A 16,675-nucleotide genomic window follows, 5' to 3' on the forward strand; every position below is an offset into this window, starting at 1 on the left:
AAGCCATTAGTTCAGCTTTTATGCCTTCAATACATCAAGGGATACAAAACGTTCCTGCACAGGCAAAAACACTGAATTCTCAATTCAAGGAAGTGATGGACAAAGACCCAGATTCAATCGTTTCAGGGAACATGTGACAAAGAGTGCGGTGTAAGTAGAATAAGAAAAAGTGTGCTGACCAGGGTTCAACTTGTGTTGCTATGTGCCATTTGAAGACGCTAGCAGGCTACCCGCTTGCTCACATGTAAAAAATAAAAATAAAAAAGCAAATTCTGTGCATTACTTCTTGGTGAGGGAGGACACCAAGTGATGCAGAAAATTATAAAAGACAGAGATAGATGGAGAAGGGTGATCCCTTGTGGCGACCAATAAATGGGAGCAGCCGAAAGAAGTACTTTCACTGTTTTGTGTATTTTAATTTCATTCTGCTGTTCTCGATACGCTTCACCTACTTCCTTTCCCCTGAGAAAATATATCCTGATTCCACGCAAAACACCTTCATTGTGAATATATTGATTTTGTGGGCTTCTCTAATATAATTAAATAAACTAGTTTGGTTGCTTTCTCTTTTAAACTTTACAAAACGGTCCCCAACAACACTTTCCACGATCCTCCGTAAGCCTTCAGCTTTCCCGTCTTGTGGTGACGCCTGCGCAGACGCTCGCCTTTGTGACCTGGAAGCTTGCAGATTCATTCCGGATCAGGTGACTTCCCGGAACCGCAAACCAAATCCTCCGCAGCAGCAGCAACCCGGTGAGTTTTGCTTTTGCTTTTGCTTGTTCTTTAAGCTGGGAGTGTGAGCGACTTTTTTATTTTTTTTTTAAAAGAAGTACAAAGCCAAAAAGGTGACCGAGACCAGTTCAACGATGGTCATTTTAATTCAAAATATTTTATAAATAGCGGCAAGGAAGTGTTGTTAGGTGAGTTTGTGTTTCTGTTGATGATTTGTATATAGCGGTTCACGAGACGAAGTTGGACGGAGATTTCGGAAGATTGAAGGCGAGTGCGGCGTCAGACACACAGTCGTTTTGTTAAATACATTTTAGATCAGTCATATATAAAATAGTGTTGATTTGTTATATTTTATTTTCCAAATCGTACTTGTGTATTTAAGCGAATGACCTGCCGTATTCTACTTTCCGTGTTTGTTAATTGTTTTTTATCTTTGTTATGATATAAACGTTAAAAATACAGTATTAGAGAACAAAAAAAAATCAGCAAATTGTCAGGTGTGCATTAGAGAATATTTTATAAAAAGAAAAACTTTACAAATACTAATAGTTTTTAAAGATTTACAACCATAGGAAGTTGAAATGGTTTTAACATACCATTTAACTTCACCTTCGAATACGAGAAACAAATGTTTCTATTTTGTAAAGTTAGATTTATGAATATAAAATTTTGCCGTTATAATAAAATACTTATTCTATAGGATATCCTTAAAAATAAAGAGAAATCTTCAGCAGTCTCTCTTTTGACAAACAAGTCGTTCCAAAATACTTTAGTGTAGGAACAGATCTAAAGTAAACGTAAAGCAGTTTCTGTGCTTGAATTACAAAAGGGACAATTTGAGTTGGTATCTTTTTTTATATATATATATATATATATGTCCATTTAGTGTTTAATAGAATAGATAGATAGATAGATACTTTATTAATCCCAAGGGGAAATTCACATAATCCAGCAGCAGTATACTGATACAAAGAAACAATATTAAATTAAATAGTAATAAAAATGAAAAGATTTAAAATAAAATTAATGTTCGCATTTACTCCCCCGGGTGGAATTGAAGAGAATAGACTACTGAGAAATTTAAAACCAATGTCTCTTTGTTAGTTATTAGTGATTTATTTATTTTTTTGATGATCTTATAAATTGGTGTCTTACCATACCTGTCTCAACTGACTGTTTTCACTTAGGTGCAAACCCGCAGTGTATCCACCAAGGACGGTCTTGAAAATGGGTAGCCCCTATCTGTATATATCATAGACCACCATTGTCAAATTTGTATGATCCTGTAATCACCATTATCAGAGGAAAGCAAAGTAAGTGATGGCGTGTGAATATTTTTGTAATACAAACAGTGTATTTTCCTACAGTATACCTGCGTCTATATAATTTTTCTTTTATTTGTGTAACTTATCTGCCTGGACCTCACCACAGTTGCCTCACAATAACACTTTGTTCAATGTTATGATTTCATGTTTTCCCTTCTAGCCTCACTCATGGACAGCTTTAATAGAAGAGAAAGCTGAGTCGAAGCATTATTAAGATTGGGACCAGCACTCTTTAATAAGTATGCCAGACTGTTGTCTTTATTTGTATTTCACATGTGTTTCTATGCCAACTCATGCCTAAGCTTTAATTAAGCATTTTCTCTCTCTCTTCTTTACAGTCAAGAGTGTTAGATTGATGATGCCAAATGACGTGGAGAATGGGCTGCTAGAGCGCAGTCTTCCCACCATTGCTTCTCTCAATGCCTCCTACACAACATCGCTGTCCCTGCCCCCACAGTACTTTGTACCAGGGGAGCGGAAGACTATCTCCGATGTGCGACGAACGTTCTGCCTGTTTGTTACCTTTGACTTGCTCTTTATCTCGCTCCTATGGATCATTGAGCTTAATGTGAGTTTGTTGACTTTATTTGGAACACCCTGTGACCCTGAATTCGATTAAGCAGGTTTGGGATTGTTGTTACATTAGAAGAGGTTTGCTAAAGATGAGCAAATTATTGCCTGTAGTCAGCATCTGATGATGAATTTTGACCTAAAGTGTTTTCTTTTCTGTTTAGAAACCAATCAAATTAAAACCATTTCACACATGCATGCAAACCCTGCAAAAAAAAAAAAAAGCAGAATCAGTATCCAGAATTGCTCAATCCAGTAATCTCCCAGACTAAACCAAATATGACTGTCAAGAAGCTTGGCCTATATTAGATCAAGACTGCAGAGCATTGCAGGAGACTTGTGTAAGATACATCACCATTAATGTACGATTTCCAGTTATAAGACATTCTAGTGATTATGCGTAGGTGACTAGCATGACTGTTAAAAAAAAAAAATGTGGTAGTTGTTTTTGCAAGGTTAGGTGTTGGAAGAATGCCTGAAAATTGGACAAAGTGAAATGATGGATCTGTCCTCCATCCTTTTCCTATTTTCTACAAAGCAATCATGTGCTCAGTTTCACTAAATAGAAACCTTTTTAGCCAGGATTAAAAGCTTGGTGTTCACACCTTGACTAAGCAGCCATGAAATTCAATTAACAAATAAAGGTGTCCTAATATATACATCTTGGATTTTTGCTGCTTCATGTTTGATTCTTCTACCTTTCAGTTTCTCAACTATGTTTATATTTCAGGTATGTTTGATTTGAGTATGATGTACAAAATCATTTTTGTTTAAAGAAAATTGTACCAACTACAAAATACACAGACATTTGGTCCTCATGTAAAGGTGGCTCATATAGAGCAAGCTGAACACTGCCATTTTGGACACACTTTGTTTTGTTTTCAGTATGAAAAAATATCGCTCCACTGTGAACTCATTGCAGATCCATCTTTTGAAAGTAGTTCCCCCAACCAAACATTGCTGTAAGGATATAATAGCAACATTGGCATTTGCACAGAAATTTTGAGCATTCGCCTCATTTGTTGACATTTCTCTGGCATTGTCATTCTTGAATTCTGTAGTGTGGAGTATGTGTGGCATGTCAATGAGCCTTAGTACGTACTAACTGTGCAATGGTTCTGTATTCATGTGTTTGGCTTGACTGTCAAGGGATGTTGCTGCCAGAGTTCCCTTTTGCACCATTACAGTAAGTGGCAAAGTATTTTGCGATAGTAACAATCACTGTGTTGTGAGATCAGGGGCATAGGTCAGTTAGCATACACATTTGTCTGTCTCTGTCACGAGTGCATTTTGTTTTCCCTGTCCTTATTCCCAGCAGATTGCATTGCTGTTCTTCTTCCACCTATGAGTAGCCTCAGCAATGTGCTTCATGTTCAGCAAATGTTACCCCTGTTCTTTTCCTTTCTGCCATATCACCAACTTGAACAGCTTAACATAAGGAAGACGTGAACCCTGATAAATGTGCGGAGGTTGCCGCTACCCAATATTTTTGCTTCACCAACGTGTATTATGTCAAACTTTCGATTAAGGCAAAGATTGAGTAATTAAATACCTGCTCTGCATGTTATGGTAATTTTAAGAGCTTTTGTGCATGAAGGTTTCCTGTTCACTTATCATCCCCTGATCATTGTGCCAATTTTACTGTCAGTGTTACATGTGAAAATAATCGTGACTATACACTTGATTTCAGAGACTTAGAATTAAAACAGCAGCCAGAATGAATAATTGTAAATATATACATTCAACATCTTGTAATTTATAACTAGTGTGAGAAATGGCATCAAACTTGGGACAATGAGGAAGTAATTTGTTTCCAGGATTGAGCATGTGTTATTCCCCTTTTATGGAGGTAATTATCCATTGTCCAACCCGCTATATTCTAACGGGGGGGTGGGGGTTCTGCTGGAGCCAATCCAAGCCAACACAGGGTGCAAGGCAGGGAACAAAACCTGGGCAAGGCGCCAGCCCGGCATACACACCAAGCACACATACACTAGGGACAATTTAGAATTGCCAATGCACCTAACCTGCATGTCTTTGGACTGTGGGAGGAAACCGGAGCACCCAGAGGAAACTCCACGCAGTGAGGACCCGGGAAGCGAACCCAGGTCTCCTAACTCCGAGGCAGCAGCGCTACCACTGTACCACCATGCCTCCCTGGAGGTAATTAGCCATTTCAAATTGTGAAACACTTGAGTCAGAAGTTTTTTTTTTTTTTTTTTAAGATTAAGGGTAGCATCGGGGAAAGTCTCACAAAAGAAGTAGTGAAATATGACTTCAAGACATCTTTTTTTGACATATTTGTAAGTATTGAGTATTTTCTTGTTAATTTTTGTGTTTTATGTTTTCTCTGTTCCTTACTGATGCCAATACATATTTGTGTAAAATCAATTATTCTGGTCATGACAAGTCCTTTAAAGTATCAAATACTGTATATACTTTGTCAAAAGTAAATTATATACTTATATAACCTCATATGCATGTCCTTTTGAAATAAATATATTTTTTAAATGACCACTTTTAAAAAATGCACACTTATAAAATCAGAAGTGAAGTAAAATCAGGAAGCACATTTTCACACACTCCAAGACAGTTCCTCATTATGTTTTAGAGATCATTTGATGTTGTACAAATGTGTAGATAAATAGCAGGTTAGTTATTTGTTATGATACATTTTTCATAGCCATGTCTACTGTCTTACAAGCTGAACACGCCTCTGTTACAATGTTAAGTATCAGGAGTTCCTAAAACCTTGTCTCAGTATGTAGTAATTTTTTTTTCCCCCTACATTACAGTTACTTGCTGTTGTGCGGTTCCTATGCCTACAGATTGCATATGCCATGCTTCGGTTGCGCCACTGGTGGGTCATTGCGGTAAGAATTAAAATGTATCCTTCTTTGAAATTATTTTACCCTTTTTCGGCATTGAGGATGTACAGCCCAATAAAGCTAATGTTTGTCATCTATTTTTAGATCACCACACTATTAACCAGTGCTTTCCTCATTGTGAAGGTCATCCAGTCCAATGTAAGTGGATACATGTATACCAATTTCTATGTGTTTAAACTATAGCAGTGGTTTTCAGACATTAGTGGAAAATAACAACTTACATTTACCTTCATTACTGTACTTCAGTTGATTATTTATGGAATTGTAGTTTTTAAAGTATTTTTAAAGGCAAATACTTTTACTCTATTTAAAGAGTATATTTAGTAATGCTCCTGTTTTGGTACGTTTTTCAAGGTGCACCATTACAAAGTACAACTGAGTTTGTAGTGGCCACATAAAATAAAACCTGCATGCAGAAATTTTATTGGTTGTGATCATAGGTTCAATGATCTGGATGCGCAAAGTATTTTAGTAAATAACCTGCAGTTTTCTCTTTATCTTCCATAGACTTAGGCCAACGTTTTTCTGCAATTCCTGAAATTTTAAATTTGGCCACAGGGTGTCCTCGTTAACCATGCATGGTGATAAGATACAAAATTTAATTTAGAAGACAGATGGGTGAATGGGTGGCTAAGAAAAAAATCGGGCTTGCCTATTTGGCAATACGTCGACTTCAAAGCATATTCAGAAGCGAATGATTTAAATAGTTATTTGGTGACTAACTAGGAAGGTTTTATTTTTTTGCTAAATATTCAGAGATGACAACCTCACATAGTCATTTGTGCATACACCATCCAACAGACTACGTAAGGTTTTCCAGTGCTGCTGTCACAAGCACCAAAGCCACATCTCACTAGAGGTTATTTATTGGATTTCGAAATAGCAGAAAATATATGCCGGTTGGTGCAAGATTGTCTCAATGGTACCACAGTCCTATCATATTATTTACAGTATGTGAATAAATTGTCTGCTTTACACGTTTTCTCCAAAGTGTCATTTTAAAGCGTAACAAGTATTTTCATTCTAAGCCACATATGTCAGCCTTTAGCTCCTCCAAAACCGCACAGAAAGTGATCAGTCATATGATTATGGATTAAATTAAGTGTCATCCTTTTCAGTTGTTATAATCCATGTCAAATAGTATTTTGGCCAGTGACAGGGATACATGAGCCATTGATTGTGCCCCCTCTTTCCAAGTGCACTGGCTCACTGATATTCAGTCTTTTTGGAAAAAATAAACTAAGATGGTACAGTCAGTACCAGCAACAATACACCATATCACATGTTTTAATTGGTATATGTTTTTGAAATTTATTTTTTGTTCTTCTAACCAGCCTGAGGAGGCTGCAGTTGTTTGTAAATATAGAAACATGTTAAACAACACTTGCAGAGACTGGGTAGCAGCAGTAGTCATTGAACAATCTATGCAGGAGTTTATCTCACCAGTCTTCATTGGTGCCCAGTTGTCCAACAGGGTAAGCTGAGATAACCTGCAGCATCAATTTCAAATAAATATTCCCTTTCAGTGTTTAGTATGTATGTGAGGCACATTTGCACTACATCATTTCCTAAATGTATGCAGTTTGCATTTGTTAGTTTGTAATATTTAGCAAAGTTTTCTGTGTATGATCATGGACACTTGCAGAATGTTTGATTACGGCAAAATGTTCCATACTGTGAATTGTAATGACAAGTTCATAGCTCCAGCCTTTCATGGTGCATTTTTACTAGAAGTGTACATTATTAATTACAAGTTGATCAATAAGGTTTCTGTGTGCTTTTATTTTTTCCTACAATTCTTTTGTAGACATGTACAAATTTTTTTGAAATGTAATTGCCATATAGGGTGCATACACACACTCTCACACATTATGCACTCTGTATAGTTAATATCATACCATTTTTTAAACCTGCATAATCCTGAGTAGATTTGTAGGGGGCTCTGGAACCTAATCCAGCAACCATAACACACAAGACAAGAACAATGTCTGGACAGGCCACCAGTCCATCACAGAGTGAACAGAGTCACACACAGTAGGGCGAATTTAGCAGACCTCCACCAGACCTGTATGTCTTTGGGTGGAAGCCAGTTCACCTGGAGAGACCATGGATGTGAACCCTGACTACTAACACTGTGCTGCCCTATATCATTAATGTCTTTCGATAAATTAAAATCTGTTTTATTACTACTTGTACTCTGCTTATACATTCCAGTGCACTTCATAGATATTTGAGGGTATTTACTAATTTAATTTGACTTTTTTTTCTTTCTAAACTCACTAAATTCTACATAAGATTTTTTTTTTCCAAGCCTACTTTTTAAGTTTACTTGAGTTGTTTCCATATAAGGCACTTCTAGTTTAGTAAATTTTATGTCTGCGTAGTAGTCGTTCTCCTTGAGTAGATTTTTGTTCCATCTCCGCTCTTAAGCTTTGTAATAATGAACCAGTGTGACTTCAGGTTTACTCTGTGTGTGTGTGTGTGTGTGTGTGTTAGTGTGAGATTTTTGTTTTTTGATTTTTTTTTTGTTTGTGTGTTTTTATCTTGTTATTTAAGATGGTCATCATCATTTTCATTCAGCTTTTCCGGGTGTTCTAATTATTTAATCCTTACATTTGCTAATGAGCATGTTAGTGTGTCTGACGCTGAGGCAGTTTGTAGCCTTTCTGCATTTAGTGTTATTTACCTGGGTGGCTATACAGCTCATCTTTAATTGTTATTAACCAAGGTTATACACAAAAAAGGGCAAATTAATGAGGAAACCATGAAAGAGAGTTAAACATTAAATACTATGACAAAAATGAAAATATTTCTAAACATCTTAAATGTAAAAATCTAATTTGTGATTTCTAAATATGGAATAAAGGAAGAGAAAGAAAAGAAACAGTGAATTAAATGAGATCAGTTAGAGGTAAAATGATTCACTGATTGCAAAACTGTTGGACCAAAAGTATGCAGCCACATGGGATCCCCAGAAATGATTCTGAGAACCACTGGTTTAGTTTCTTTTATCTGCTGCATGTATTTTTCAGTGTTGAGAATGCTCCTGCAGAGGGCAGCCAAACTTTTCTGTTTAGAGATGTTTGTCCTCATACATGCATGGCGCATAATGCTTTTAGTCACACATAAATCAGGTCTGAGTGTTCAAAAGAAATCCATTTATGTTTGTGTATTTTCTACCTGTTCCATCAGCTGCTTTCTGAAAATGCATTTGGGTATGTGCTACCCATAACTTCCTTTGTCATTGCCTGGTTGGAGACGTGGTTTCTAGACTTCAAAGTGCTAACACAGGAAGCAGAAGATGAAAGAGGTGAGTAGTGGTGGAAGATGGTCCAACGTTTCAACATTTACATAAAATATAGAAGCATGCATGTCTGCTTTAGATTTTTCTTAAAGAATAATTAAAAAAAAAAAAGTGTTTCCTCCTTTATAAAGCTATAAAAGCTGTGCTGAAATGCAAAGTAGAACCAGCATATTACAGAGTGTTCGCTCTTTAGGAAAATATAACAGATTAGAATTGAGTTGCATAATTAATTATGGGCCTTATGAGTGGCTGTGTAAGAAAGTTGTTATAATGTAAAGGGATTATATTTTCACTCAGGGCTGTGGTGAGCCTACAGATGTACCACAGGTCACCATTTATAATTTTAAAGACTTGTTTAAAGAAATATTTTTCTGTTCTTGTTTTTTCTAAACCGTGTCTCCTTTAACCTTTACCAGTCTATCTAGCAGCAGTAAAGGCAGCAACAGAGCATACACCCTTTCTTCGGCCAAGTGCCCTGTCTGAAGGGCAATTCTATTCACCTCCAGAGTCCTTTGCAGGTACACTTGCCTTCTCTATTACTTGTTACCAAGTGCTTCCCATATCATTCTGGCACTGTATCAGATTTTTTTTTTTTTTTGGTAGGATCAGACGAAGAGGACCTGGAAGAGGAAGTTAATGGCCGCAGAGCTATAACCTTACAGGTTGGTAAAGTGGTCTTTAATGTGACCTATAGTTCAGACTTTTTTGCTTCAGGCTAAAATATCAGATGTTTTTGAAGGCCTTAACAATTTGTGAAGAAAGGGAGGAATTGTAGCTAAGATGTCTTTCATTTTGCAGGAGAAGGAATATGTGCGACAGGGCAGAGAGGCGATGGCTGTGGTTGACCAGATTCTGGCACAGGAAAACAATTGGAAGTTTGAGAAAAACAATGTAGGAACTTGTATATATTTTTTTAATTTAATTTTATTTTTTTAAATCAGAAGTTCACAGTCTTGGTTGTGTACAGCCACAGTGGCTATGTGCTTTTGTCCCAACAATTTTCTTAATGTGTTGCAAATCCTTTCTGTTAGAGAAACTTGTAATTAAATTCCATAGCTTGTTAGTGTCCCAGTTGTACCATATCATTTATTTGTAATATTGTGTTTTTTTCAGAGAAGATTCTCCAGAGCACAGGATTAATTTTCTTAGTCCCTTTTCCTTTCTTATTTCTTATCCAAATACACTGATTTGCCAGTTATTAGGTACACCCACCTTTACAAAAAGTCTGTAATTCAACAAATAATACATCTCATAATAGCAGTTTGCAGTATAAATTAGGCAGACCAGAGCTTATAGCATCATTTAGCATTCACTTCATTATATGAGCAAAATGAGAGACCTTTGAATGTGGCATGAGAGTTGGTGCTAGGCATGTCAGATGCAGCATTTCCTTAATGCCATCCTTTCTAGTGTCAATAGTATTGGCCTGTAGCGGCAGTGTAATGATATGGGGAATGTTATCTTTGCACACATAAAGGCCCTGCATACCCACTGAAGTACGTCTAATTGGAAAGGCATACCTGAACATTGCTGCTGACCATGTCCTTCTCATCATGGCTAGTTTATCCCCTCTCTGAGAGATATTTGTTTCATGATAATGCATCATGCCACAAGGCAGATAGTTCCAGGAACATGACAGCAATTTTTCTTTGCCTCAGTGGCCTGCATATTCACTGATCTCAGTCATTTTTGGGATGAGTTGGAAAGGACTGTTTGCAAAAAGACTGTGCAGCCATCCAGTTTGCTGCCAATGGCAACACAGTCAGTTCTGCATGGTAAAATATTCCTGAACAACACATCCAGCATCTTGTCGAATCCATGACCAGATAGATTCAGTGTGTTGTGAAGGTTAAAGGAAGTACAACATGCTGCCAGGTAGGTGGTGTACCTAATCAACTGACAACTTAGTGTATTTTATTAAACTGAATACTTTTTGATGAAAACATAGGTGTAAATGGGACCAAATCATCAGGTGAACTATTCTGTTTTTTAGTTGGTGTCAGATTAAGTTAATTTATAAACAAATAAAAACTATATGTAGCCATTAAGACTAAAATAAGCTATTAAGTGTTATGTATCTTAGCAAGAAAGTGAATCAAAATAAATCCCAAAAAAGCTGTTTTGAGTTATCAGCAGTAGGTAGCTAGAATAAAAACCAGCAGCCTCTGTGGCTTCCCCGAAATTGTGAACATCAGTTTTAAGTTATTTTGACATATGTTTAAAGCAGTATGAATGTTGTGTCTTTTTTGTGCCTAGTGTAGCAGAAGAGGAGACTTGCCTAAATGCTCATTAGGTTGTGGAACAGATGTCGTCATATGATCATTTTTAGCTTGGGTTCTTCTGTTATACTTGATACATATTTCTGAGATGACAGCATTAGCTTATAAAAGGTTTAGAAGGCAAGTAGCCATCCAAGCAGTGCAGAAGTGAATGTTGTCATCTTAGTGCCTCTTTCTTTATCAACACAGGAGCTTGGCGATGCTGTGTACACCCTGGAGATCCCTTGCCATGGGAAGACCTTTATCCTTAAGGTACTAGAAAATCAGAAAGCTTTGAGGTATCTTCACGTGGGTCCGAGCAAATTTGTAGGATTCTATCAATGTTGTGGCTTCATTTCTGCTTTCCATATTTCACAGGCTTTTATGCAGTGTCCAGCTGAGCTGATTTACCAAGAGGTCATTCTCCAGCCTGAGAAAATGGTTCAGTGGAATCGTACTATTTCTGCTTGCCAGGTCCCTTACTCTTTTTTTTTTTTTTTTAAAAGTGTTTGCATAAAGCTGCTTGTTCATTTAACAATGATTTAAGGGAAAAAGAGGGAGGAATTATAGAGGTGGCTCAATCATTTCATAATTTAAAATTTGATTTAAATTGTTTATCCACTTCTTTTCCTGTCTGAGATGAGTTATGTATGTCTTTACCTACAGATTCTACAGAGGGTGGATGATAATACCCTCATCTCTCACGATGTATCTGCTGGAGCAGCAGGGGGTGTTGTGTCACCAAGGTAGATCTCTTATGCAGCAATATTTGTGGTGTCAATGCAGCCACAGTCAAGGTAAAGCTCATTATTTACACTTTTTCATTCTCAGGGACTTTGTGAATGTACGCCGAATCGAGCGGAAGAGAGACAGATATGTTTCTGCTGGAATCTCCACCAATCATGACATGAAGCCTCCACAGAGTCGCTACATCAGGTAATTGCATAAAACATGGCGCACAGCTGCTTTACTCAAACCTTTGTGATGTTCCGTTTTTTGTGAATTTTGGTGTAATTTTCTTTTTCAGGGGTGAGAATGGCCCAGGTGGTTTTGTGGTTTTAAAATCCAGTAGCAATCCTTCAGTGTGCACTTTCATATGGATTCTCAATACTGACCTTAAGGCAAGTTTATTGATACCTTTGCCCTCTGTGGATTGCATGTGTATAATTTCTGCTTTCTGTCATCAAACTAATGTATGCATTTTTTTTTTCTCCCTAATAGGGCCGTCTACCACGATACCTCATTCACCAAAGTTTAGCGGCGACCATGTTTGAGTTTTTATCACACCTACGAAAGCGAGTGAGCGAGGTTTGAACACATGTGTTGGTTTGTCCTCCTCCTGCTCTGGAGTAGGAAATTAATTACTTCCACTTACAGCTCTGCCTACAGAAAAGATCAGGGATGTTTCATAGGCACTGGTTAAAGAATACAGCCCACTGCGGCTAGTCGAGTGAATGTTTTGGGGATGGCTGCATCAGCATTAGACCCATGTTGGACCTGTCTAGTACCAATCTCAAATTGCTTACTTGTTCTCAATGTGCCTGCTTGCAAAGACAAAAAGTAACACAAACACTGATGGCAGCTTTACAAACTGACAGGCTCCCTTTGAGACTGGGATGCTCTGTGACAAGTGTATCTGAAGATTTCTTTTCTTTGGTGGATATGAGTGCTGAGCAGAAATTAGCATTATGGTCATTGTTGATTCTTGTAATTCTAACCATTTGCTTTGTTCCCCATCCTTCTGGTCCCTTTACTTATTTTACTCACTTTGAGGTAACCGAGACTCAAACTTGCTTTCCAGTTATATCCTTGTCTACAGTCTGGTTTTATCAAAGCAAAGACTTGGCTTATCGGTTCAGGCAATCGCATTTCGTGGACCCAACGTTCATCTTAGCATACTTTGCTTCTTAGGGTCAGTGCTTCATGTTTAAAAATGAACACAATGATATTTGGTGGCCTTTGTTGTGCTTCCAATATACTGAAACTTTATTCTGTTTAAACCAGGAGCTAATTATCATGCAGCCTATGATCTGTAACTGGTTTGAATTCAAATGAAATCGGTCAGGGTGGGGACCACCAAGAGCAGCAAGCAGGCTTGCTGCTACCTGTGTAGTTCCAGAGCTGGCATTGTGCTTGATCTCATAAATTCTTCTAGCTAATTTGAGAATGCTTGCCTTGGGATATCTTAATTTTTGGAGAAGGGGAGGCAGGTCAGTTTTACACATTTGCTTGTTTAATTCAGATTAGTTTTTTTTCTGAGGTGACAATTTCAAATGATCACTCACACTGCTGTTAATATTGAGAAAAAGAAACCAAAATGGAGAGTGTTTGGAAATTTTGTTGTGCTGCTGTTTTGCATACTGACTTCTTGGAATTTTTGTTTTTGTTTATACTGATAATGCTAATAATGACAATGATAATTCTGTCTGTCAGTCTCATTGCTTGGTCTTTTATGTTGTCGTAACTTATCTGTGCCAAACTGAGTTATAACTATGAAACCGCAAAACATTACATGCCAGTTATTTCAGGTGTACAGTGACAAATGCAGTGCAAAGACATGGCATAGATGACAAGACATGCAAAATCTGTAAGATGAGATATTTGTAAAAGTAGATTTTGTTTTTATTTTATTACACCTCTTCATGTCCAGTTGTCGTGCCAGTATTATGCAGAAAAGGTCAGGGCGGACATCTCCAGGAAGTGTTCCACTCACAATGACCAGAAACAGTTTATGCGCCACTGACTAAAGGAGTTCTCCTGTTCTCACGCTGTAAAGTGACCACTTCTGAGCCAGATGTTGTGGGTTCACAACTACCCGTCGTGCAAATCTGCAAGCTGACGTTCTTCATGGTGAGTCCACAGCAGTAAACCAGGGGCATCCACTACTGCAAAGCTTTGAGCTCTTGTCAGAAGAAACAATTAAAAAAACTGGTTAGAGGGCTGAGTCTAACCCTTTCATTTAAAATAGTGTTGGGGTGTAGTTTTGTAGAGGCCATGTGGTGCATCCACATTGCCTTAATAGAGAGGTTAATTCGTTGTATTAAATGGAAGATGTCCAGAGTTAATTTATAAAATGAAAAAAGCGGGATTCAGGCAAGAGAGGAATGCCATTGTGAAACACGGATAATTTTGACTTTAAACAGATCGGGGTCTTCTCTTGAAATGTACAGTTGAGTTCACTATCAGCCAGAGATCATCATATCTATTTTTGTCTGTTAATATCCGTCTGTTAAAACTCTTGTTTACGGTCATCTTTTACCTTTTTTTTTATTTGACATTTGTGCTATACATGTGAAAACAAAAATTGTGTTGAATTTCGTAAGTGACAAGAATTCTTGTGTTATATTCAGTCCAAATCATCTCCCTGAAGTAATTGGAGTGTTTGGAAGCTGGGCTTGTATCTCTCAAGGGAGCTGCTTGACAATGAAGGAAGAAAGGAAGCCTTTATTTGTCATTGTACCAATACATTAAACAATAATGAACAAATAATGTAAAAAAACACATCCTATGACAAATACCAAACATAAATAAATATGGGACAGGAAATTATTACTCATGAAAGTAATCCTGAATACTGGACAGAGAGAGATGTTGGGAGCAGGCAGTGGTTACAACGCATTGTCGCATCCACCACACACACGGCAAGCTACACAGATTGAGATCCAAGTGCAGCCATACAATGGAGAGGAAAAAAAAACAGTTTTGTAAGTTCTTAACATTTAAAATTGAAATGGCCCAAGGTCAGAAACTGTCAGCAAATCATTTTGTTTTACTTTTAATGCTCTTGTGCCTCCTGCCAGAGGGCAGTAGTGTGAACAGTGAGTGGCCAAGATGGGAAGTCTTTAATGAATTTTATGGCTCTGAGGAGACATTGGGCACTGGAGACATCTTCCAGGAAGGACACGGAGCAGCCAGTGATTTTCTCTGCCGTGGATATAACCCTCTGCAGAGCTTTCCTGTCTGTTGCTGGACATCCAGCATACTGTGTTGCAATGCATTATGCTAAAATACTCTTGATGGTTGAGTTGTAGAAAGTCAACAGCAGCTTCTCTTTTATTTCCATTTTCCAGAGATGTCTCAGGCAATGCAGTCACTGCTGGGACTTTTTGACTACCACCACAGTGTTTGAGCGGAGTGGTGGCTCTGAGGTAGGGAATCTGCACTGCTAATCTGAAGGTTACCGGTTCAACTCCTGTAAATGACTACTCCATTGGGCTCTTGAGCAAGACACTTAGCCTGCAATTGCTTCGTCCTGGGTGTGACATTAATCTGCATCCAGCCCTGCAAGTAGGCCCTCCACCCTGCAGGGCAAAACCTGGGGATTGGTGGCAGAATTGGCACTCCAGCCGCCATAAAAAACCTCACACTGTTCCACTCCATCTGAACTAGTGTGGGGTGCTGAGGTGTCACCCGTTGTATGGCTGCACTCGGGTCCTAATCTGTGGATCCTAAATTGGTTTGTCATGGGGTGGATGTGGCAATGTGCTGTATCAGCACCTGCTCCTAACCTCAGAGCGTTTGCTGTCAGGAATGTAATCTCCCAGGAACTTAATGGAGGTGACCTTCTTCACCAGATTCCTGTTACTGTGTAGCGGGGCTGGCTGTGCTCTGTGCCTCCTCAGGGAATGGAGACCTCTGTCATAATAGAATGAGAATGCCTCTATTTCAAGTTGCAGGTGGCATGGGGAAGATCTACTGTATGTAAAATTTACATGTTGGCTTTGATTTTCATCAGGTGCTGTACAGTAGTTCCCACCCACTACCCAAAGATGGGCATATTTGGGTGACCAGATGCAGAGCTGGTTCCCATCTCACAACCAAGTGCTGCCTGCAGCAGCTTTACCTCTGCACAAGCTTATCTAGAAAATGGACGTCCCAGTAACTGCACTAGATGATGCAGCAGAGCATCCAAATAGACCCCTGTACACATGGCTGCCCCCTAGAGGACACTGCATATGGTCTACACATCCTAAATATACAAATAACTTGTAGAGCACGGGTGTCGAACTCCGGGCCTGGAGGGCCGCAGTGGCTGCAAGTTTTCATTCTAACCCTTTCCCTAATCAGTGACCAATTTTTACTGCTAATTAACTTGTTTTTCACTTCATTTTAATAGCCCTGTTTTTAAGGATTCAGCCCTCTGAATTGATTCCTTTCTTCATTAAATGGCAGCCAAACAGAAATGAGATGTGGAACGAGCCAACAGATGACCAGCTAAACTGGGGCTTCAAACTCCTGCTAATTTCACTCCAACCAGTTCTTTACTGAGAAGTCGATTCTTGCTGTTAATTAAACCAATTACTTAATTCCACGGCTTGTTGTTGCTCTCATTCTGCCACAGCACACATTTCCAAAACTGTTGATTTTCTTTTTTTTTTTTTCCTTTTTTTTTTTTTAAGAACACCGTCAAGATGTTTTGGTGACTTGAGAGATCAACCTTACCGAGACCATCACCTCTCTATGTTCAGATAACGTGGTTAGCTGACGATGTGGCAGCTTGTTTTGTGTCTCATTATTGTTTGGCTCCTCATTAAGGAAAAAGAACTAAGGGGTCTGAGTCAAGTTAATTAAAACAAAGGCAAAAGAAGTTAATTAGCA

General features: G+C 38.3%; 1 protein-coding gene across 4 annotated transcripts; it reads left to right on the forward strand.

Moving 5' to 3' along the window:
- The first annotated feature begins 614 nt into the window (after window positions 1–614).
- On the forward strand, window positions 615–16,212 carry stard3 (StAR-related lipid transfer (START) domain containing 3). 4 transcript variants are annotated; one of them, XM_039739641.1, is made up of 19 exons: window positions 618–753; window positions 1,920–2,045; window positions 2,218–2,296; window positions 2,396–2,625; window positions 4,853–4,930; window positions 5,423–5,500; window positions 5,600–5,653; window positions 8,708–8,825; window positions 9,236–9,337; window positions 9,423–9,481; window positions 9,618–9,710; window positions 11,288–11,350; window positions 11,456–11,551; window positions 11,744–11,823; window positions 11,909–12,013; window positions 12,105–12,198; window positions 12,299–12,385; window positions 15,148–15,225; window positions 16,194–16,212. In XM_039739641.1, the coding sequence occupies exons 4-19, from the start codon at window positions 2,413–2,415 to the stop codon at window positions 16,203–16,205; spliced, it is 1,410 nt and encodes a 469-aa protein (XP_039595575.1). In that variant the 5' UTR covers window positions 618–753; window positions 1,920–2,045; window positions 2,218–2,296; window positions 2,396–2,412; the 3' UTR covers window positions 16,206–16,212. The 4 variants fall into 4 exon arrangements, with proteins under 4 accessions (XP_039595573.1, XP_039595575.1, XP_039595576.1 ...); XM_039739639.1 differs by lacking the exon at window positions 16,194–16,212 and having other exon boundaries at window positions 615–753; window positions 15,148–15,261; XM_039739640.1 differs by lacking the exons at window positions 618–753; window positions 16,194–16,212 and adding an exon at window positions 760–920 and having other exon boundaries at window positions 15,148–15,261.
- The last annotated feature ends 463 nt before the right edge of the window (window positions 16,213–16,675 follow it).

The sequence above is a fragment of the Polypterus senegalus genome, chromosome 17 (genome assembly GCF_016835505.1).
Source record: "Polypterus senegalus isolate Bchr_013 chromosome 17, ASM1683550v1, whole genome shotgun sequence".
In the NCBI taxonomy this organism is placed as follows: Eukaryota; Metazoa; Chordata; class Cladistia; order Polypteriformes; family Polypteridae; genus Polypterus; species Polypterus senegalus.